Source organism: Vanessa cardui, chromosome 7, assembly GCF_905220365.1.
Source record: "Vanessa cardui chromosome 7, ilVanCard2.1, whole genome shotgun sequence".
NCBI lineage: Eukaryota > Metazoa > Arthropoda > Insecta > Lepidoptera > Nymphalidae > Vanessa > Vanessa cardui.
In genome coordinates, this window is record NC_061129.1 from 11,969,567 (window position 1) to 11,994,284 (window position 24,718).

A 24,718-nucleotide genomic window follows, 5' to 3' on the forward strand; every position below is an offset into this window, starting at 1 on the left:
TTATATTAGTATAAGTAAATATCAGTTACATTGTATATTTTTCGCTAGACTGTAATGCTTTTATTTTTTATGGTTTTACTTATAAATTACACTTTCGTTTAAACATCAAGCTTTGCAAAAGTGCTAATATTATCTTAATTCTTTTGAAGTGTTATTTTATAAATAAAACATCATTTTTTTTTTCAATTTAAGTGATGATCATTTAAAATAATGATCATTAGTGCAACTTCCCAGGAACCAAATTTATCCGAAGCTCTAATATGCAATATTATTTTATTATCTGTAGCTGTATTCTTCAATCGTGTCACTTTTTCAGTTTTGAGTTTACTATTGCTTGCGGCTGTCATTCTAGTGAAATAATCAAATCGAGTATTAAGATATATTTAACATCTCAAATTGAAAGACAAATAAATACACTAAAATTCTTAAACTAGCCACTTAAACTTCATTTAAAAATGACGAATGAAACTCCAGAGGTAATGTTTTAGTTAAAAAATATACTCGTTTCCTTGTATACTTAACTAAAGAGTATGGACACGTCACTATTGCCGATACTATGTTAATGTTATTTAAGTGAATATGTTGGTGAATTCATTGAGTAGTATTCATAGAGGAATATTAAAACGTTGCAAACATGTTTTTATTAAATCTTTAATATTAAACATGTGTTCACATTGGCTTTGTTGTTGACAAATTGAAATATTATTTTCAGGTTGTAAAAATTAACAAGTGGGATGGAGCAGCTGCAAAAAATGCAATCGATGATGCTATTAGAGAGGTAAGAGAGTGTAATAGGAATAATAAATAAATATGTTTCTAATTGTATAAAAATGAGTAAACATACTACATTACAAGGCTAATTAGGTATTACAAATATATCATATAAATATTTGTTTATATATGTTTACAATACAATTAGAAATGAACATGTGCTTATTTAATTGTTAAAATGCAATGATTTCTATAAGTTAAAGGATGCTTTGTTTTTGTCTTTGCTATTTTGAGTAAATCAGTAATACAAAACCAATTCTTTATTGATTTAAATCTGTATTAATAAGCTGTTGCTTTTTTCCTTTAAAAAAAATTGATGTGTATGTTAAATAGACCGTACTATAAAAGTAAACCAAAAATATATTTGTCAGGTTTTTACTGGAGAATTGAAGTGCAAAGAGAGTTTTGCGCTTATTGATGGAAGACTATTTCTATGTGCACTGGCTGTAGGTGTTGCCCTCTATGCATTGCTGTGGGACTATTTGTACCCTTTTCCTCAATCAAAGTAAGTTTAAAAGTTTTATTTTCATATGTCCATAGAGTATGTATGAGGAAAATGAATATTCATAAGTAATATTTGGGTAGTAAAATTATATTAAAACTGATTGAACTTTATTAATTACAAAATTTCATACTTTAATATTAAGGAATACTTAATCACTAAACTTGTGACTAAGAATGCTTTTATTTATTACTATATTTGTATAGACTATAATGACTGACATTATGATAAAATTACCTCCATGAAGTGTAATTAAAATTGCATAAATTAAGGTTATTCAAATATTGCAAGATAAGTAAATATTGATAAAAAAAGCTGTGAATTGTAGTTTAATAAATCTTGTATGATTGAGTATTTTTTATACAATTCAAAAATTAAACTTGGATATGTATTAAAAGTTAACATTCAAGTAGCCGTCACAAGTCAAACTATATAAATATATGGATTAAAATCAAATATCAAAAAAGGTACATCAAAATTGTCTACATATGAATACTGGCTAAATAAAATGTATAATACTTAAGATTTCATTTAATAACTTAGTAGGTTTGGTGAATGAATTAATGTATGATTGTTCATGAAATATTTTATTTCAATTTCAGATTAGTACTTATCATCTGTGTCTCATCATATTTCATTCTCATGAGCATTCTGACTCTGTACACTACTTTCAAGGAAAAGGGCATATTTGTAGTGGCAAAAGAGAAAGTTGGAAATAACAACAGAGTTTGGGAAGCTAGCTCTTATGTTAAAAAGTGAGTGACTTGTATTAATTTATAAAAAAAAAATATTAAGCATTATAAATAATTATTTTAATGTACAAAAGAAGAAAATTATCGAAACTTTATAAAGTGGTTAAAGAGTTTTAAATGTACACTATTAAGATTAGTGATAATCGGGAACATGCCAATATAATATTTGTTTTATGAAAAAATTGTTATTAAAATGTTATAAAAATATAAAAGAAAGGCCACTTCAAGGTTTACATTTGATATAATTTTGTTTTTTAACAATAATTATAAATTAAAGTAACATGGAACACAACATATTTCAAAACACTAATAAGTGTTCAGTGACATCACTCCTGTTATGACTACATATTTGAGGTTATAGTTGTAAAAAATTGAACATTGAAACGAAAATTAATTGGGTTTTTCTTAAAATGGAAGTTGGGTTTGTCAAAGCAGACTCCAGATTCTTCTTTTTATCTTGAAACCACTTATATCTTAGTTTTGTGCCAGAAGGTCCAAAAAAACCATTTATTTGAAAATTTTAGTGATGTTGATGAACAAATTGGCACAAAACATATGTCAGCAAAGCTTTTTTTTCGGAGTATCAATAGTCCATTTTTAATTTTTACAAAAAAGTATCTGAAAGGTCGAGATAAAATGCATAATGTAAGCCAATATGAAAGCCAGTGAAGACAAGTACAATCAGCGGGACAGTGACTGACAGCAATGACGTCATATGAAAAATAGATTCGTTTTGGCGCGAAAATTGAAATTCACATTTTCAAACCGCATTTTTTGCAGTAAATAACATTACTGTGTTTTAGATTTTTAATATACTTGTGGTCTATCCTATAAAGGAGTTCTTTAAATAAACACAAAAATTAAAATATCGCATCTAACCTATTATTGAAGAGAAGTTCTTTTATGTGGCTCACAGTTGATTGACCTGGCAGAAATCTTGATAATTAAAAATATTACATCCTTCTCTTCCAGGCACCACCTTTCTTTTTTCCTCTTTCCATTTTATATTTTTTTAGTTTTTATACAATATTATTTATTTATGTAAAAAAAACACGAAAAAGAATATTAATAAGTTGTAGTGCTTAATTAACATAATATGAGAAAGGTTTTTTCTTTTTCAGACATGATGACAAATACAAGCTGGTTCTTGTGATGCGCAACAGCAACGGAAAAACTCGTGAAGCTTCGATTAACAAATCTTTTGCAAACTTCCTCGACACCAATGGCACAGTTGTCCAAACCCTTATTGTCAACGAGATTACTAAGCTCTACAACTCTCTCTCCTCTGAGAAGAAAGAGAAGTGATCACTATGACTCTCATGCACAAATATATGTAATTTAATCTCAATAAATTATAATAAAATGTATTTATTTTATTTAATAAAGTAGATTATAAGAAAAAATATACACCTCTTAATAATCAGCTGCTAGATCTACTGAGTAACTGGAAAATACTTGGTTTTATTTCCGAAAAGTACCTTACTGCGTTTCTCCATATAGTTTTACACAAATTTGAGTCTTGAAAATAGGCTTTTATATAATAATGACGTATCCATAATATTCATAATTGATATTGTAATTTATTAAATTTTAATTTGAGTTTTTTACAAAAAGACAAGTCATTCAATAAGTCTTATAATATAAGCTTTCAAAGAGCAAAGATCCTAGTAGCTCTATCGATCACCAATTACTCAAAATGAGTGAATGTCTTAATGTTACTAAAAATGAAATATACACATACAAATAATCTCCTCCTTTTTGAAGTCGGTTGAAAACAGGCACCAAACATATAAACTTCATCCTTTTTATTAAAAGAAATTATTATTAACAATACTATTTACTATTACAAAGTTGTTACTGTTCACCTAAAAAATGACTTATACTAAAATGAAATTTATATAACTTATATTTATAAATCTTGTATAAACAAATACTATTATACTAAGCAACTTTTTTCAATTAATATCAAAACATATTACTAAGCGATACCTAAAAATAATTTAATAACAATAAAAGTAAATATTCGTGATCAACAATGAAAAGACCTTAGAAGTTAGAAGCATTGATCAACAACTCTTTTCTCAACATCAATGGCGCCAAATGGCACAGTCGTGCAAACCTCAATTTAAAATATTTTTTATACTCTGTTATTATACCGAGTTGTTCGGTTGAATACGAGTAGTACAATAATTGCCGAGTATCGATTAAGTATCGAGTAGCCTATCAAACTGTAGTGTTTTTTAATTTAACATGTTATTTTTATTTATATACAAATTGCAAAATAGAGAATTAAAATAATTATATTACTTGACATTTGAATTTATACTTTTATACCAACATTCGATTTCAGTGTCAGTAATTTTAACTTATAACTTCGCATCTTAGCGAATAAAATTGCTCTACATTTATAAACGTACTCTACTTTGTATGTGTATATTATGTATACTAGAACTAGTTAGTTAAGTTTCTTGTTCTGGTATACATAACACATATAGCTAATTTCAAACGGCGTTACATAATTTTACGTGAGATGTCGCGGTTACATAGTGAAGTTAGTAACACAACTAGATCACTTCACACGGCTTAAAAATCGAACAATTCTTACCATAGATAATGCACAATATACTTAGTCACAGTCAGTCCGTACTCCGTGGGTGGGTCGGATAAGGTAGGGCTTTGTAATGCCTTACCAAACGATTTCGTACGATAACTATAGTTAGTTTATATATAATAATATATTAATAAAGTGTAGGTTCTTTACTATAATTTAATATAAATGTGAAGTGAAATAGGAGATCCACGTGTGAACAATATTGAATATTCGTATAATATAAATACAACAAAGTTAAAATTCGAATCGTCGGTGCCCTTGTATACTATAATTAGTTTTTATTTTATATAATATTTAAATGTTTACATAGACCAACTGAGAAATTACTTAAAAGGTAAGATCTTAACATAAAAAATGATAACTTTAGTGTATTACATGTGTTGTAACTCGATTATAGGTTTGTAATATGTACTATACATTACAAATCTATAATCGCGTAATAAAAATATATACATATAATATTTTTTATAATTAAAGTATTAATTATTTCATAAAGTACCTAGGTTATAATATCGAATTAAATTAAATTATTAGCACTATGCGAAGTTAATGTTAAAAAGTACATTATATAGAGTCATTGTAATGAAGTAGAAGCTTAATATATGTATAGTTTAAATTAAATATATGTATATATTATATTTATATCATGCAGTTTTCAAATAGTTTTATTAGCATCTTTTAAGCTTCAGAAAAACCATTGTCATATGACATCATTACGGGTTTATGCCAAGGTCATTGTTACGGTAGAGTCGGTCAAATGCAACTTCGAATCGTTTTAAAGCTTAAGTTGTCGTTTCTTTCTTGAATTCTACGTATATTATGTCTTATCTACGAATACAATACATCGCATGTGTTTTTTTTATGTGTTATTTATTTTTGTATTAGTTATAATTCGATGGAATTTGTCTTTGAGTTATATTCGCTTCTAACAGGCTGATCATAAGCTTTTGGTTTTTTTTTTAAATAAACGTTTACATTAAATTTATTGTAGGTGATATTCGCTTGTCAATTGTCACCTGGCGTACTCAGGCTGCTTGTAATAACTACAGCTGTAATACCACCAGCTCGTTCTATTTCGGTTTTGGCTCGACAAGGCATGCCTATGCCTAGTTATTCAGAATAGATTTACTACATTATTTCTTTTATCGCATTAGTAGTACTATGTATTGTGTATAACAAAAAGTTTGCATAAAAAATTGTAAAATTTCACGCTAAAATAGATTTCGTTGAAATTTAAAAATGTCATAGACCTATTTCGCTACACATACATTTGATAACAAAACATTAAAGGTATTTTGTTAATTCATCCTGTGTTCTTACCTAATTTCGAATTATTTGTGAATGTTACATAAGAATATTAAATTTTATGTATGTTACCTGCATAAATATTGGGTATAATATTATATCATTACATTCAATTACAGGTAACAAATCTGTACTTGTCTAAAAAAAAACGAATCTCATTTGTGATGCTCCAAGATATATGAAGAATAAATAAACGCTGTAAAAAATTGTGTAAGCAATACTTTACCTTACTTTTGAAGGTATTGAAAACTTATTACGACTCTACGTGTATCTTTTAAATGTCATTATTCTTATAGTCAATGTCGTATAATGCTTCTAAAATTTGACGATCGTAGTCTGCGGCGAGTTTCGAGTTTGCTTATAAAGAATAACTCTATTTCGCTCTATTCATATCACGCGTTACCTTCCATCCTTGTTATATTCATTTACATAAGGTTGTTTACCTCTCTGTTTTACATTCGTACTTTATGGATATTAAGTAAAAGACAATAAGTGTCGAACATTGCTCGCGTAATAGCTGCTATAATTATTGTGTTTTACTTTAAAAAAAGAATAGTCCTTGACATCAAACCGAGTTCATTGTACCGAATTTTTTCGGGTGTTGAGTGCACTTGCGTTGTTTGCACGATACAAGACGCAAATATAATTGGAACGCTATTCTATAGCTCTGCCAAAGAGCACGCATTTGTATTGCTTTAAATTCCTGACATAACCGATGTGTTAACGACATTGTGACAAACAATACTAATTACTGACTACAAAGTTACAAGTTTCTAGCCCTTGGTTTTACATTGATCGGTGTGTGAAATAGAGTATGACGCTGTTGAGCAGTTTATTTATAATGTGTCACGTAGCGTAATTGTGACTGTGAAAAATACTCTTGTTTTAATAAAAGACTACACTCAAACTTTTGTTCATCTACTTCGCTAGATATAATAAAAGTGTTGTATAATTTAATATTCAAATCAAATTCGTTAATTGGAGACATTCTTCATTTTTTTATAATTTTAAAAGTACTATACGAAAAGACATAGCAATAATTAACGTGTAAAGGCTACGTAGGGAATAGACCAATGTATGATGTATTATACAAACAGACAATCAATATATTTGATTCATATACATATATTATGTAGACTTCAAAGTTGACTATTTTTGTTGCGTAATTTGAATTGAAGCGTATGTAGAGTCTACACGAGTCTTCAATTTCATTTGATCGATCGAGTCGTTCAAAATGTCATTTGTTTTAGCACGCAATTATAAATATAAAGTCTTACAGGTTCTGGTCGATATTGCCCACTATTCACATAACAACTAATGAATCTTAAACGAAGATAACAGAACACTTATAGGTATATTTATAATTCAAGCAAACAAACAACAAACAAACCATTTGTGAAAAATTTCCCATATTTATTTATTTATATTGAACTAGAATGGTGGAATAAGATCAAAATTTTCTCACAAAATCCATAGAAATTGTTAAGACCTAAGCTCAAAAGCAGAGCATATTCTTTTCACTTCTAGGCTTTTTAATTTTTTTAAAGTAGATAAACATGTCACTTTGATTTTTTGTGATTCATATAAATATTACAAATATTCATCAATAATATGATATTTTGGTTACTTTTTCTTTTTAATTTCATAATCGGAAAATAGAAAATTTTACAAAAGCAATTATAGCACGGCATGTGAAATGATAAAATTGATAACGTTTGTCCTCAGCTTATCGCTCAGCCGTCGTGTAGGAAGTGATCATCTATTTCATTAAGAGACGTGCGCCGTACCCGTTATCTGATAAGTGTGGGCAAACTAATCAGTCACCGAATTTCATAATCAGCCTGTAGACTCGTCTACTACTAAACTTCATGTAATATTGGCTCCTGTAATCATGACTGACGTGTATTACTTAAATGTTATGAAAATAATTTATTCTCTACGACAGTACCTCTTAACCGAAATGCTTACGTAAAATAAACTAACGTTTAAATAGATAAATATATATTTTTATTTATATTTCCACGTGTTACACTTAATTACATCAGACGCATATCAGATGGATCAGTGGTTAGGACACGTGAATGCAAATGGTATGGCGGATTCAAATCCAGCCTACCGGTTTGTCTTTACAACTCATCTTATGCTTAATGGTGAAGAAATCTGAAAACACAGAATAATCTCCAAGTTTTACTATCAAAACGGACGAGGTCTTAGGCCAGTCGTGAGAAGTACATATAGTTAAATAATAAAATAAGTAGTAAAGTAGTCTCTTAAGCAGTTACGACGATAAAAACCGAAACCCAATAGATAATATTTTCGATGTCAGTTAAAGATTAAAAGATATGGATTATTTTTGTATAAAACGATATTAATAGTAAAAAGATTATCTAGTAATTAAGATTTATTGTCAATATAATCAAATGATTATGTAATGTAATACAGTTTTAGTAATGTCGTAATGTAAAAGACCCCTATAATATAAATGTTTATTGTTTCTTTGCTTATCGCCTCTACATGAGACATGGTGCTGATCGTGATAGATACGTGATAATGACGAATACAATTAGTTGTGGTAGGCAGGACTTAAAACGTAAATAATAATTCGATAAGGTGTATACATAAGTAAAGTAAAGTAACAGCCTGTAAATTTCCCACTGCTGGGATAAGGCCTCCCCTACCATTAACGAGAGGGCTTGGAACATATTCCACCACGCTGTTCCAATGCGGGTTGGTGGAATGCACATGTGGCAGAATTTCGATGAAATTAGACACATGCAGGTTTTCTCACCATGTTTTCCTTCACCGCTGAGCTCGAGATGAATTATAAAGACAAATGAAGCACATAAATCAGAGGTGCTTGCCTGGATTTGAACCCGCAATCATCGGTTAAGATGCACGCGTTCTAACCACTGGGCCATCTCGACTCCTGGTGTATAGATACATACATACTACATGGTAAAAAGTAGCTACTTTATCTGTGCTAGCAGATAGCTGTCGATAAGTGGCAGTCGAAAAAGCTTACTACAGTAAATGAGCCGTCATGGCCGTTTACCTAAAAAAACATATGAAACTCGTGAAAAGAACCAACTTAATCACAAGATCATTACATTTAGTCAAATACTTCATTTAACAAAAGAGGATTTAGTCAAACGCTGGTGACAAGATTTTTCTGTATTTTCTGAATAACATAATTAGATATGCTTATTATTTATGTACGCAAATAAGTCAGGAACATTTTGATTTGGAATTCTGAAATAAAGAATTAGTGTATACTAAGTGGCAATATTATGTACGTACGTCCCTCCTATATGTAGGTGCACGCACCGGACTCATTTCATACCGGAATACAACAATACTAAGTATTGCTGTTGGCGTTAGATTACGGTTTTCTTACTGAGTGCTTGATTAATTTACCCTAAAAATAATAATAATTATTATTATGTATACGAATGATAAAACACGGCTATATTTAAAAAACGATACACCTCTACAATAAATGTTATTATAATTTGATGTAAAAAGTAAAAACTTATAACATTTAAAAAGCAAGATGTTTTTCTTTAACCCAGAATGACCAAAGCCTTGACCATTAAGGCTAGCCTGTTCCATCAATTTCGAAAGTGTAGTGTAATTATTAACTTACATAAACATTAAGTTATGCTTATTTATTTTTATCATTATTTTTTTAGTATTTCGTGACACATGTCAAGTGTTCATTATAAATGACTCATAAGTTGAATTCATAAGTTTAATTTTTTTATGGCATATTACCATGCACAAATCAAGCTATGAAATTCTTTCGAAATCACGAGTTACATAAAATGTATCAATATCGCAGAATTCGGTATTCGAAACGCGGTATTAAACTATACCGAACGTAATAACACAGATACACGATTAAATGAGCTTAATTAATAATTATGTAAGTAATAATTAGATGAGTAATATTGATGAGGTTATCTATGCGTTGAACCATCCTGTTTACTAGTTAACTACGAAAATGCTTAAACTTGAACCGAGTGACTTGAAACCAGGCAAGTGTCACCACTCGGCTCTAGGGTACTCTAACAGCTCTCCGGAAAACATTTAGCGGGGATTTACCCGTCACTAGGTCAAGAACTACCGGTTCATATTGAAACCGTCCTTATGTCTAGAGGTACTTTATAAATCAAAATATTTCTGTGCAAATGATATTTAAATCGCAAGTATGACAAAATTGTAAGTGAAATGGAAAGTTTGTGTTTTTAGAACCATACCGTAGTGTGAAAAGTTGCGAACTTAAATTATGTTAACTACTATAACTTTAACTATAAACTGGAGCATATCAAGTTAACCTTTTTAACTCTTTCGTGGTGGTGTTATTAAAGTTTATTTGTTATTTTTTTAAAGTATTATGGTATACATTATTTAGTTAATATTTCTTAAGTTATTCTCTATTTCGTCCAGGACGAATATATCTGTTTCCAGTTTAACATTGAAAACATCGTTCTAAAAAACATTTAAATATAGAATATCATTCCATTTACATTGATGTGTAGTAAAAACAATAATTATTACGTTTTTGAATCCAAAGAGAACAATGTTTAATTCACACGCCAATAAAGTTTTTGTCACGCTTTTACACTTTATTGTTTAGTATTTAGTCTTTTAAATATTGGGTGTAAATAATGGGTCTCTACATTTTGTTCTTTATTGCTTATAATAATATATGCGTTGAACATAACAGAGCGCCTGCAACTCGTTATACTTACTTGACAAAAGTAACCGTAACAAAATTATCATACGGAGATGTCGGTTTAAAATTTGACCTTGAAATTATATCATCACGTAAAAAGAACTTTGCATCCCAGGCGCACCAACTTGGGGCATAGTTACCCTAGTAATAGTTGCAAGTTTGATGCAGACCACATAATCTCTACCAAAATTTTTGTCTTTACTTCTTTAATGTTAGGTAAATTAGGTTTATTAACTGGCTAAGAACGTTAAATAAATTTGTATTTCAAAAAATGTTTTCACGTTACTTTAATTTTCAGACAATGTCTCGAAGAAAATTGTTAATTGGCACTGCAGGAGTCGCCGGCGCGGTGATAACAGGCTGGGCGCTCTCCGCCGACGACAAGCCGGTACGTATCATGTTACGTTTCATTGCGGAAATCAGAGCATCCTGTAATAGTTATAGTTATATGCGAATACATCAATTACGCAGTTTGTTTCAAATCAACATAATTACGTGTGACAATAAGATGCCATTGAGGAAAATAGTGTCAGCCTACGCGAAGAAACATTAAAAAAATATTAGGTGCCTATTTGTACTATCTATTAAACCATCAGAAGATTTAAGTTAATTTAGTTTTATATCTGTGCTCTTAAAAATACTTAGTTAAAATCTTTTTTGTCAAATACAAGTGTTACTTAAATTTAAAAAAAAAATGGAATCTTGAACAACTTGCAATAGTCACTTCACAAAAACCATTAAGCCAGTGGCGGCTTAAGTACCTTCTTAAGTGGTAAAAAAATAGTAATTATAAATAACTTTTGTTCATTTTAAATAACGTATTCCTTTTTCTTTGACGATGTTTTCGTTTGAAATGTCTCACTCTTACTGTAACTTCCAAATGATTCTTTTAAGATTTAAAGCATTGAAATAATCTCATACCATAGAGTATTTCACGGTTCCACGCGGTTGCTAAGTCGTTTACAATTAAAACTAGTTCACGTATTGTTTATAACCTATTCTTCCTTATACAATTGTCATTGTGATAATACAACTAGTGACTTACTTTAAGACTTGCCATAAACAAGGAAGAACGTTTAAGATAAGGGATTACGCCATATTTAACTCAAAACAAAACATTTAAATCAAAATTTGTTGAATTATATCTAATCTACTATCTATCGCCTATTTAATTATAATTATCTTGAAAGATATTATTATTATTTATAATAGGTGTATCTCTATGGAAATTCGTTTAATCATTTTTTTTTATATTCATCGTGATCATACATATTTCGTCAGTGATTGATGACATTGAATGTTGTTTATGTCCTCCTGACCGATTTCTGCTATTCTGGTGGAATTAATACCAGTTGACTTCCACACAGGATATATTCATTTAAATAATTGCATTAACTAACATGACTTTGTATTTTTTTAAATGTTGAAAAAGAGTAACTGATTTTCTTGCCGGTTCTTCTCCATAGAATCTACTTTTCGAACCGCTGGTAGCTTCACTTAACTGTTCATTGACGATTCAAAAGTGCTTGTAAAAGCCCACTTGAATAAAGTTTATTTTGATTTTGATTTCTGGTATACACAAATTTGTATGTAAACACAGTCTCTATTTTTTGATGCTCACAATCTGATGGGATATAATCAGACGCTACCTGTTTGCGTACAGGCAAACTGTCCGAAGCCACTTTGCGTGTTTTGCGAGACGTAGAGTGAAAACACTACCAAATCTTAATCCCTGACACGTTACTGAGAACTAATGGCCCGAAAAACTAATCTGCTCACCTTATACCTACTTACGGTTTTTTTTTTTATTTTGGCATATGCGTATATATATGCTGCTATTATTATTAATTGAAAGGTCTATTTTGAACGGACTATAGGTAGGTAATAATAACACGACCTCTTTTAACAAGATCTTCACCTCTGCCAAGAATAATCTGGCAATTGGTTCGCTATAGAACAATGAAAACTCGTACTTTAAAATGCATTTAGATTCGATTACTATATTTCGTTTTTTCAATAATTTTATGTTTTTGTTTAGGTTATATTAGCTCCACTAAATTATATTAGGTAATGTGTCTTAAAAGTAATTTTAAGTCAAGTTAATCATAAACACATTGCATTTTTTCACCATTAGTAAGCATCTATGCAATTACTGTTTACAAATAAACCAAAATCCATGCATGACTGTATAGCGTTAAAATTTCGGTATCAAACTATTTTAAAAAGAGTATAGTCACACCAAAACTGTGTGTCAGTATTTTAGCTAAACATTGAAAGTAATTGCGCATTATATTTTGGCCTCAAATTAGAAGCCAACATATTATAACTAAATATAATCAAAACTGAATTAAAACAATAGTACATAGCTGTCTATTATTAAATTCAAAGCAATTGTTTACTCTTCAATCAAGTTACAAGTTTATTTTCAATTCGATGTATTATATATCTATCCATATAATGTATTCCAGCACTGGTACAATCCAGGAACAGTCGCCGCAAAGACAGAACGCAAGAAGCGACCTCTGCCGTCACGAACGGAACAGGTGAACAATCTCCAAGCAGGCCACACTTATGACATCCTTATTATCGGTGGTGGCGCCACCGGGGCGGGATGTGCTCTCGACGCTACAACGAGGGGTAACTTACTTTTTTTGTATTTACATTTATTCAGATTTTTTTTTGAGCAATTAATCATTAATATTCGATTTATATAAACAATTATGACGACTATTGACGACCTCCATGGTCGAGTGGTGTGTACACCGGTTTTCATGGGTACGCCACTCTGAGGTCCCGGATTCGATTCCCGGCCGAGTCGATGTAGATTACCATTAGTTTTTTATGTTGTCTTGGGTCTGGGTGTTTGTGGTACCTTCGTTACTTCTGATTTCCATAACACAAGTGCTTCAACTACTTACATTGGGATCAGAGTGATGTATGTGATGTTGTCTCATAAAAAGTAAAAAAAAAAAAATTATGAAGAAACACACATGCAAATCATAATATAATAAAATAAAATATTGCCATTCACCAATTCATCATCATTTTCAAAAGATTGTACATTGAGATCTTATTTATTTCTACTAATAAAATGATCAATAGTATAAATTGTAATATTTCCAGGGCTTCGCACAGCACTTGTCGAAGCTGACGACTTCGCCAGCGGCACTTCTAGCAGGAGTACAAAGCTGATACACGGCGGCGTGAGATACTTGCAGAAAGCTATCTTGCAGCTCGACTATGACCAGTACAAGATGGTAAAGGAGGCGTTACACGAACGCGCTAACATGCTAGAGGTGGCTCCACACTTGACGAGACCTTTACCGATCTTGCTGCCAGTATATAAGTAAGTATTAAAATATATTAATTAATTTAATATGCATTAATGTAAACCAAAAAAAACATAAAAATAGATCGTATGTTGCGTCGATATTTTTCCCCATATACATTTGTATTTTATTTACATGATTTGCAATGCTTCGTTATTTATTTTTATGTAAGTTATCTGAATAATAACAATTTCATTCTTGCTCAAATGCATATCACAATGGTCATTACAATTTGTTGACCGGCTTATGAGCTGATGATGATATTATTACAACAACTGGTCCTAGGTTTTAAGTATGAGAAAGCTTATATCCTCCCTCTGGGGCCGTAAAAGCTTAACAGATTAAATATCAATATGCATTATATAGATTCCTTCATAAACAAAATCTGAATGCTTATGGAGAGCATAGTATCTATTAAAAAAAAAATGTGTTATCAAGTTATATTATGTACGTTATATTAACCTGTATATTTGTAATTCCAGATGGTGGCAAGTACCCTATTATTGGTTCGGTATCAAAATGTACGATTTAGTAGCTGGCGATAGAAATCTAAAGAGCTCATACTATTTATCTAAGAAGAATACTCTAGAACTATTCCCTATGTTGAAATCTGACAATCTGTGCGGCGGTATCGTTTATTACGATGGTTCGTACATTTTTTGTAAAATTTGTTGTTCTTTATTTAGGTCATGTCTAATTCTATAACTAACTATTAGTAATACTACATTCTGTCAATATTTAATTATATCAAAATTATAAAAACGTAAGTTTTATATATTTCGACATATAGTACGACACAACTTAGATGTCGCATCGGTAAAATTCGTAAAACCGACCAGATCCGAATTGAGTTCATTATCCCAAATTATCAATATTTATTTCTCATGCGAATATGATCTTTGCACAAATGTAATAACTTGTAATATCATATGACCGAATATATTCGTCAATTTGACACGTCAATTTACATACACTTGCTTTCTCTGACGCGAGAATCTATAGCGACGAATAGTGTCGAATGGCGCGATAGGGAGCTATTTCTATTGGTTGTGTAAATCGGCAGTAATCGGTTTTATTTTCATTCCATTGCATTTTCCGATGCTACATCTAATTTGTGTCGTACTATACGTATTTTTTTCTTTCACCTTTATACTGTGACTAAAATCAGAATATCTGATAAGCGAGTGGTACCTACCCAGCTGGGCTCGCACAAAGCCCTACCACTAAGAAATCAACCACCGAGTCCGTTAACTTAGCAGTTATTTCGTAAATCCAGAAAATACTCGGGACTATGACGTGTGTGTCACCAAGTAAACTTAGCATTTATTTCGTAAATCCAGAAAATACTCGTAGGTCGGACTGTGACGTGTGTGTCTTTCCAGGCCAGCAGGACGACGCGCGCATGAACCTCGCCATCGCGCTGACGGCGGCGCGGCACGGCGCCACCATCGCCAACCACGTCAGCGTCACCAAGCTGCACAAGACCAACGGCAAGCTCAGCGGCGCCAGGCTGCGGGTCGGTCTATTGGCAACTTACATAGCGATATGCGACATCCTAACCAGCTGTTAAATTAATTATACTGTATATAGACTTTCTTGCAAATAAGGGCTTACATAAATATACTAAATTTTGATTATATTACTTAACTATGAATTTATATTCACTGTATCTGTTAGAAGATAGATATAGTCCTTCTTCTAAGTTTTCACGTCTAATTCAATTCCATTAACGTTATTTTCATGTATTCCATACTGGATACATCTCCATCCGTAAAATGACATATATATACTGTACTAATTTCAATAATAAGTTATTGTCTCGCCTAACTTTATATTACTGGTTGTTACTACAGAGTTCTCCACCATAGTCTCTGGCGTCTTATCAAACTAATAAAAAAAGTCAAGGCATAGACAATTTTACTGCTTTTACGTATTCAATTCTTTTCCTAACATTGAGATGATTTCAGGATGAACTGACAGGCAAAGAATGGGACATAAAAGCGAAATGCATCATCAACGCGACTGGTCCCTTCACTGATTCCATCAGAAAGATGGACGATCAAAACGTCAAGTCTATCTGCTGTCCTTCCTCTGGTGTCCACATTGTGCTCCCCGGATATTACAGGTTTGTTGAAAACTTTAAAGTTACAGCACATTATAGCAACCGTTAAAAATATAAGCCGTATAAAATATACTTTTAATTATAACGTAAATTTGATACACGTCGCAAATAATAGAGCCCAAAATAGCATATTATGTTGTTGCACGTTTGTTTAATAAATAGTATGTACATCAATGATGTTCTAGTAAACAGATATGTCATTAACGCGCAAAAAGTGAAGACTAGAAAACGTCCTAATTTGCCTTTAGTCGTTTTCATCATAATTATGTAGTAATACGTTTTGCGTAATTAAAACATCGAGTTATCCCTTTTACTTATTGTTTTTTTATCAAGCTGTCCTTTTTACTTGTAACAAAATCTAAAATAAACGGTTCCCGGCGCGGCACACTTTTTCCTGTTGTTTAGTATGGGTATAACATATCTGTTTATTGGAATATCATTGAAGTACATTTATATTTCCTTGTAAATAAAATAAGTTAAGTCTGCATCTATTTTTGTTACAGTCCAGAACACATGGGTCTGCTCGATCCCGCTACGTCTGACGGTCGTGTGATCTTCTTCCTTCCATGGTTGAAGGGCACTATAGCTGGCACCACGGATTTGCCGTGCCAGGTCACCCACAACCCTAAACCCACAGAGGACGAAATTCTCTTTATTCTCACTGAAGTCAAAAACTACCTCAATCCAGATGTTGAGGGTGAGTTATATCGAAAATATATTAGGTTACATACGACAGGACAAAGAATTAGGTTTCAAAATGTCAATTTAAATTTTCACGCGAAAACGGCATTATATGTCGTATGACGTCACTGCTGTCTGTGACTGCCCCTCTGATCGTACTTGTCTTTCGTTGTATGGGATACTTTTTTTGTAAAAATTTAAAACGGGCTGTCGATACTTCGCAGATAAGCTTTGTTGACATACGTTTCGTGCCCATTTACTTCAATAAATTTTTCAAATAAATGGTTTTTGACAGGACCTTCTGACACAAAACAGAGATAAAAGTGGTTTCAAGCCGAAAAGAGGAATCTGAAGTCTGCTTTCACAAACCCAACTTCCATTTTAATTCGTAAAACGCAATTAATTTTAGTTTCAATGTTCATTTTTTTAAAACTATAACCTCAAATAAGTAGTCATAACAGGAGTGACGTCACTGAACACTCTTTAAGTGTTTTAAAATACGTTCCATTTCACGTTACTTTCATTCGTAATTATTGTTAAAAAAACAAAATTATATCAATTATTAACCTTGCATATTATATTTGCATGTTCCCCTTCGAATGACCTTTCACCATGTTAGTTCTTGTTTATTTGTAACTTAAAATTTTAACAATTATATCGACAATAATTATCTACGGTTTAGGCCGAGCCTTATGATTCAATTATAACACTAAAAAAAAACAACTATCATTTAAAGTAAAAGTTTGTCAAAAGTGAATTTTTTGATTGATTTTGAAGTCATTATCATTTTGTTTTTATTTTGTAAAATTTATATCAATGAATCTTTTTCAATTTAGTTGGAAATTGATGTTTAAGTTAACTCGAATCTAGAGAAGTCATGTAACTGAGCCATCCCTCAGTGCGGCGAGGCGATGTGCTGTCAGCGTGGTCGGGCATCCGGCCGTTGGTGTCGGACCCCAACAAGCCCGACACGCAGTCGCTGGCCAGGAACCACATCGTGCACGTGTCGCCCGCCGGCCTCGTCACCATCGCCGGCGGCAAGTGGACCACCTACCGCGCCATGGCAGCCGAGACCATCGACGCCGCTATTGAAAGTTAGTAATGCTCTTACGAGCCGCTTACATTGTCATTATAATTTATTCTATACATTCTAAAAATATATCAATAATAATTTCTCGCTTTTTGATTGTAATAAATTAAGTGGCAAATTCATCATAATACAATATAACAATATCATTTATACCAAAGAAGATAGAATACAGAAATTTTTCGCAAGTTAAATAAAACAAAAAGAGAAAAATCTGTTTTTTTGGACCCACTTTTGCACCCGAAAAAACCCTTTAAAATTATTCAATCACTAATATTATATTTCCTGGTGTATAAATTACTTTAACAAGAGATTATTTTTTTGTGTATTAATCGTTACAGGCTCAAACCTCAAGCCACTCTACAAAGAATGTCAAACTGATGGTTTCTTGATAGAGGGCGCTCATGGATGGACCCCTACCATGTACATCAGATTAGTGCAGGACTTCGGTCTTGAGATGGAAGTATGTGATTGTTGCTTTATTTAATATTTATGTTTAAGTATGAAGACTTTTTGGAAATACAATACACTACGAAGAATTAATAAAAAAAATCTAATTTGACGTGACATTTTTATATGGCCACAGGTCGCACAACATTTGGCTAAATCGTATGGAGATCGTGCATTTGCGGTAGCGAAAATGGCCAGCATGACTGGCAAGAGATGGCCCATCATTGGCAAGAAGGTGCATCCCGAATTTCCCTACATTGATGCAGAGATTAGGTAATATGCGTTTAAATATTGTACTAGACTTACATTTCAAGCAATTAAATAAAACACTCCTTAAATATATTGCATATACTCGTTAAATATAACACTAATAAGTTGACTTAATAAATTTAATTGGTAGTAGGTAGGTAGGGCTTTGTGCTAGCCCGTCTGGGTAGGCACCACCCACTCATCAGTTATTCTGCCGCCGTTGAAGGGTGAGTAAGCCAGTGTAACTACAGGCACAAGGGACATAACCTCTTAGTTTCCAAGGTTGGTGGCACATTGACGATTTAAGGAATAGTTAATATTTTTTACAGCTTCATTGTCTATAGGTGATGGTGACCATTTATCATCAGATGGCCCATATGCTCGTCCGCCAACATATACCATAAAAAAATTATCATTAATCAAAATAAATATTAAAATCAATGACATAATGACATAAATTTAGCTGTAGTAGTTTATTTTGCTTGTTATGTGACATTCTTTCTTCTTTTGTTATCTGTATTTTTTTCGTAATATATTTGTATTTGAAAATTCTTTTGTTATCTTTATTTTATTTTTGTAATATTTTTGTAATCTTAAAAGTTAAGTATTATTATTAACCAGCTAGACAGTAATCTTCAGCAGTGCTGTGTACGTCTGTAATTGGTACATACATCAGATAAGTGTCAGTTTTATATGTTTAGTTTTAAGTGTTTAATGTATGTACTGTTGATGTGCCATTCAAATAAACAAATAAATAAATAAAAATGACGTAACGTTATTATGTGCGGGTACAGATACGGCGTGCGCGAGTACGCGTGCACGGCGGTGGACATGGTCGCGCGCCGCCTGCGCCTCGCCTTCCTCAACGTGCAGGCCGCGGCTGAAGCGCTGCCCGTCGTCATCGAGATCATGGCCGAGGAACTCAAGTGGTCCGAGGCTGAGAAACAGGTAAACACCATCAACCCACCCCATTACTTATTACTTAACGCTCGTCCAATGGTGGGAACTGACACGTCGTCAATCTATAATTTCTTTAATATAAAAAAAAAAAACAAAATATTCAAAAAATAATCATATAGAAATGATAATTATCAACATTTGTATTATACTCCAGTCTGATGATAACATTGTTCGATATTGTATATCAAGATCTGTGGAACAATTTAAATATTTATTATATTCTTCTTTGTTTATTTTACCCCTGTGGGGAGTAACTTTCTTACCATAGCGAATAATTGTCATATTCGGGTAGTGATGCTTGCTAAACAAAAGATTTGTCTTTGGTTTAATTCATAATTCTGCCTCTTTAAGTCCCTGCTTTATATTTGTCAAGACTCACCTTTCTCTTAAAGTTAACCGAACAATATGTATTCTTTATTTTTATACCAATGAACAGAGCCAGCATGAAACCCAGTAGTATCTTTTTTTCACAAATAATTTACATAATTAACTTTAGTCAATCTGCATTTTCTAGGATATACTGCATAAATTTGACCTCATATCACATACAAAATGTTACATGAAAAGGTTAATAAAATATATAATATTAATATATTACAGAAACAAACAAAAATGGCTGCTGATTTCCTCGCCAATGAAATGGGACAGATGGTGAACAGAGCCAGCCGAGACAAGATCCCGATCAACCTCAACAAAGACGAGATTCAGACATACATTAAGCGCTTCCAAATCATAGACAAGGATAGGAAAGGCTTCGTATCTATTAATGACATTAGGAGAAGTCTTAAGGTAATGTTTTAGCAAAGAAATTACAAAAATGCAAATGATAATTGTCACAACAAACATTGAATTGGTCAGTGACAATAACTTACACAGAATTTCCTCAGATCTAAAATCTGAAAGAAATACTATATTATTTTTTTTTAAACATTTACAAATGATTTTTATAATAATGATAAATCATTATTTTTTATATTATTATTCTTTCCTATGCTAGTTGATAAAGAAAACAACAAAAATGTAGACCTTTTGTACAGTAAGGTAGCTTTTGTACAATCAAAAGATCTTTAAAGCATTTTTTTTCTATTTTCCAAAACAATAATGTTATAGAGTATGGGTGTGAAGCCATCTGATGCTGAAATAAGTGCGATTCTATCAGAAATAGATGTCACTTACCATGGGCAACTGGAAATACAGGACTACCTTCAGGTAGACTTATAGGAAAAGTTCTCGTTGGGGAAGGTCTATGTCGCACTGTTGTCTGTCTTTGTGAATCGCTGGGAATCATATTTGTTCACTTTACTTAGATGTTAATACTGGGTATATGTATAAGGCTTTTACACAAATCTGGTTTAATGTTTTCATGCAAGATTATTGCACAGGTCTCATCAGCTGGTTCAATTTAATTTTATGGAACATCACTGCCAATACAAGGTTGAGATTTTGATTGATGATTTTTGTTTAAAAAATATTGGTGTGATTTTCCATACATTATCTTGTACATGTGGGTGCCTCAATGTTGAATGTCTAAGCTTATTCCACAGAACTACGGCGAAGAAGTAACTGGGGAACAATTGCACGAAATATTGAAAGAAATCGACACTAACATGAACGGACAAGTCGAACTCGACGAATATCTGCAGGTTCATATTAAACGCGCAATTTTGCATGGCCATGCATCCATCTTACTTTTGGGTTCTGCATGATATATTTACTATAATTTGTAACCAACACTATTCATAACTCAGAATTATATTAAAACAAATAAAATGTTCACCAACAATTAATTGAACAAGTTACTTATTTGTTGTAATAAAGTAAGTTTAATGTCTTCAATTAATTAATTAATTCTAATTAAATGTTCAATGTTCTGCTCTAGTTCCGAGTTGACTTCAATCATATTGTAGTGGTGATATACCTAGTTTATGATAGGGTTTAATATTAAATTCAAATAGCGTTGAAATTAAGAAAAATTAAAACAATCACTTACCGACTTAGTCTGAAATCTGGTTTTAAACATTAAATAATATTTAAAATAAAGTTTAGGCTAATCTAAGTTCTTCTATGTAAGAATAATGAATCAAATCAAAGCCTATTTTTTCAAGTAAACTTATTCCTCAATATTCAAAATGTCAAACAATAACAAAGTGAAAATGAAAATTGAAAAGCGGTTATATACCATTTTTTTACTAAAAAACTACCACAGATAATGTAATAATGTGCCTTTTACACACATATCGTTATATTATTTGCTGAGTTTAAGGTTGCGATCATTGTTTTTTTTTTTGTATGACACATACGCCAAGTCTTGGAATTGCTTTACCTTATTAAATCCTATATTTGCTTGTTCAATTTGTTATGCTTTTTTAAATAATCAATGTTTTCTCATTGTACTATCTAATAAGTGAAACTAATTATTTTATTGCATTATAATTATTTTAATAGATATGAGGTAATATATTAGTGCTTTTTTATTACAATAAGAATAAGCGATTTTTTTTTCTGTAATTGCCATAATTGTTATGAATTTGCTTGCCTATACATATTTTTAACACTAAATTCTTGTTTTTTTTTTTTTGCATAATTTCTTTTTTTTCTGTTTGGGTAATTTTATACTACTGTACGGTGAAGATTAAGAAACAAATTTTAAAACTAATATAATACACAGATGATGTCAGCTATCAAGTCCGGTCACGTGACGTATTCTCGGTTCGCTCGTATGGCTGAGCTGGAAGAGGAACACCACGAACGAGAGGCTCTTAAGAAAAAGATCACCGTCGAAAGGAGTGGCGGTGGCTTGTAGACTACCAAGGTGGTATGGCTATTAGTATATCTTATAAGTTTCTGTAATTAATTTATATTTAAACAAAAACATATATTATACATATCATTTTTGTAGTAGTACGGGTTTTAATTAACATTGACTGACAAAAACGTGCCAATAAAAAATTATATACCTACCCAAGAAAAGTATCAACGTTTTTAACTAAAATTTTTCACTTTAGTTTTTATTGTAATGACACTTCTAACACAATTATTTCTCTTTCAGATATCAGAAATAAAATGAGCATCGCAACAATGTAGTTTATAAGTGTAACCAGTTACGTCACCTAAGTATTACTCGTCAACTTATCACAAAGTTTCATTTAATTTATTTTATTAACTACTACTATAATATCATACGTCCACTATTTATTTAAAATTATAAGTAAATTATGTAATTCCATCTTTTTGTTGGATTTTTAATATTGAGATTAAAATGTAAATAAAACAATATTTAATTATGAATTGCAAACTTTCGACATTAATAAGATTAAAGTGTAATGCATATTTATTTCATATACATTTTCGGAAACATCACCTGACCGAAAGTGTAATACCTGCTATAAAATTGATTTAATATTTCTCCACTGAAATACCACCATTGATAATAATTTCCTTTAAAATATTAATTATATTTAAATTAGTCACTACAAATTGTGATTTATCTACCGAAAAAAATGTTGTTAAGGTATTGTTCATTTTTGTAAAATTTTTATTTATAGAATGTTAACGCATAGCGTATTTATTTAGTTTAAATTTACTTTTTGATCTTTATATTCACACCTGTAATTTTGTTGTGCAATAAATCAGTTTGTATCCCAAATGCTTTTTAATTTACTAATATATCATGTTCACGTAATAAATATGGCAAAATCGACTGAGAACATCTAAATATACAAATATCTAAATAAATATATGACTTGGCCTTTTAAAATCTTTCCTTTCCCAGCACTTCTAACAATAACAAATATAAATTAGAATTTGAAGTTACCTCAAACTTAGAACCATTTGACCACTTCACATTTAGGTTGGTCAAAGGAGTATAAAGGAAACCTGTGTTTTTATTTTATTTTATAGTTACTAATATACCAACACTAATGTAAAGTGATAAAATAATTTGAATAAATAATTGCACCGTTTCGGTGTAATTACAATATTTAAAAAAATAATACCTAGGTTAAATATCTCTAATTATATTAAAACGAAACGCAATATTTTACGATATTTAAGTAGTGAAATACACCATAATGAATGAATAAAAGTTTGTAATAAGTTGAAAATAAATGAGCGTTCAAGAAGTCCAAGATTCACAAAATTACACCAAAAAGTACCTAATTAAAACAAAAGATTGCTTCCATCATTTTTGCCTTGAAAAAAGTTCAGTTTCTAAACGACGTGTCAAAGACAACTAAACAAACGAATGAATGAATTACGTGACATCTCTAACGAAATTATAATGTTGGTAAAATCAATAACAATTACTTTTAAACATTGTTTACTTTTCGTATAGTTACTTATAAAAACGGAAAAAGTTTTATTATTAAATTGTTGAATAATTTTGATTGACCTTACTAATGCCAATTAAAATTCAGATTAATTATTATTTCAAATAATTGAGTTTAAAGTAAATGATAAATCATTTGTGATCGTGTAAAAGTGACATTTATAACGGAAGTTCGTAATTGAAGTAATTAGCATATTTAATCGATTTATTGAATATATGAGTGAAGTCATTCTAAATAAGTACTGCGAAAATATAGGTCTCGTATCTTCGAAGTAATGATAAAAATTTACGTTCGTAACAGTTACTTGAAAGTTGTAATGTAACTTACGTGGTTCGGACGTAGGGCGGTGGTTACGCCCCCGCGGCCTGCTATCGCGGGCGGGCGGTGGGTGGGCGCATCTTTACCGCGTGTTTATGAATTTTTCAAACATAACACTCGAGGTTAAAGTTGTTAAATGCGTGGTGGATAACATTTTCACTGGTAAGTTTATTTCATACCTAAGTTACTTAATCAATATATTTGGAAATAGAGATTAGATAAGTATTTTTTTAAGTCTTGAAGTGATGTGTTCATATTAATTTATAGTAATAAAAATATATCGATAGCAATATAACTAAGTACTAAAAATAAATAATAATGTTTAGTCTGGATGTAGATAAGTCTAGTCAAAGGAACAACAATAATTATTAAGTCTTCACGACTACGACAAAATTAAATAAATTTAGCCATATACCATCTTGTATAATTATCTAATTATTCCACTAAGACTCATCAACTCTGTATTTTACTAATGACATATTTCATTGCGTTCCATTTTAAAATATCTAAATTTTTAC

General features: G+C 31.1%; 2 protein-coding genes across 3 annotated transcripts; both read left to right on the forward strand.

The window, feature by feature from the left end:
* The first annotated feature begins 277 nt into the window (after positions 1-277).
* LOC124531030 (signal peptidase complex subunit 2) lies at positions 278-3,392 on the forward strand. The gene is made up of 5 exons (XM_047105435.1): positions 278-476; positions 713-778; positions 1,143-1,276; positions 1,876-2,028; positions 3,147-3,392. Exons 1-5 carry the CDS (start codon positions 456-458, stop codon positions 3,328-3,330), a joined length of 558 nt encoding a protein of 185 aa, XP_046961391.1. The 5' UTR covers positions 278-455; the 3' UTR covers positions 3,331-3,392.
* Positions 3,393-4,640: 1,248 nt separating this feature from the next.
* Positions 4,641-22,365, forward strand: LOC124531021 (glycerol-3-phosphate dehydrogenase, mitochondrial). 2 transcript variants are annotated; one of them, XM_047105412.1, is made up of 15 exons: positions 4,641-4,970; positions 10,975-11,064; positions 13,145-13,313; positions 13,800-14,022; positions 14,488-14,651; positions 15,388-15,521; positions 15,973-16,130; positions 16,631-16,824; positions 17,708-17,902; positions 18,237-18,358; positions 18,482-18,618; positions 19,389-19,542; positions 20,155-20,343; positions 21,099-21,197; positions 22,223-22,365. In XM_047105412.1, the coding sequence occupies exons 2-15, from the start codon at positions 10,978-10,980 to the stop codon at positions 22,355-22,357; spliced, it is 2,160 nt and encodes a 719-aa protein (XP_046961368.1). In that variant the 5' UTR covers positions 4,641-4,970; positions 10,975-10,977; the 3' UTR covers positions 22,358-22,365. The 2 variants fall into 2 exon arrangements, with proteins under 2 accessions (XP_046961368.1, XP_046961367.1); XM_047105411.1 differs by lacking the exon at positions 21,099-21,197 and adding an exon at positions 20,665-20,763 and having other exon boundaries at positions 4,642-4,970.
* The last annotated feature ends 2,353 nt before the right edge of the window (positions 22,366-24,718 follow it).

Coding starts and splice junctions, on each gene's coding strand:
- LOC124531021 (XM_047105412.1), top strand. CDS start 10,978: ATGTCTCGAAGAAAATTGTTAATTGGCACTGCAGGAGTCGCCGGCGCG. Junction 18,359..18,481: donor ACTTCGGTCTTGAGATGGAA/GTATGTGATTGT, acceptor ATATGGCCACAG/GTCGCACAACATTTGGCTAA. Junction 19,543..20,154: donor GGTCCGAGGCTGAGAAACAG/GTAAACACCATC, acceptor AATATATTACAG/AAACAAACAAAAATGGCTGC.
- LOC124531030 (XM_047105435.1), top strand. CDS start 456: ATGACGAATGAAACTCCAGAG. Junction 779..1,142: donor TCGATGATGCTATTAGAGAG/GTAAGAGAGTGT, acceptor TATATTTGTCAG/GTTTTTACTGGAGAATTGAA. Junction 1,277..1,875: donor TACCCTTTTCCTCAATCAAA/GTAAGTTTAAAA, acceptor TTTCAATTTCAG/ATTAGTACTTATCATCTGTG.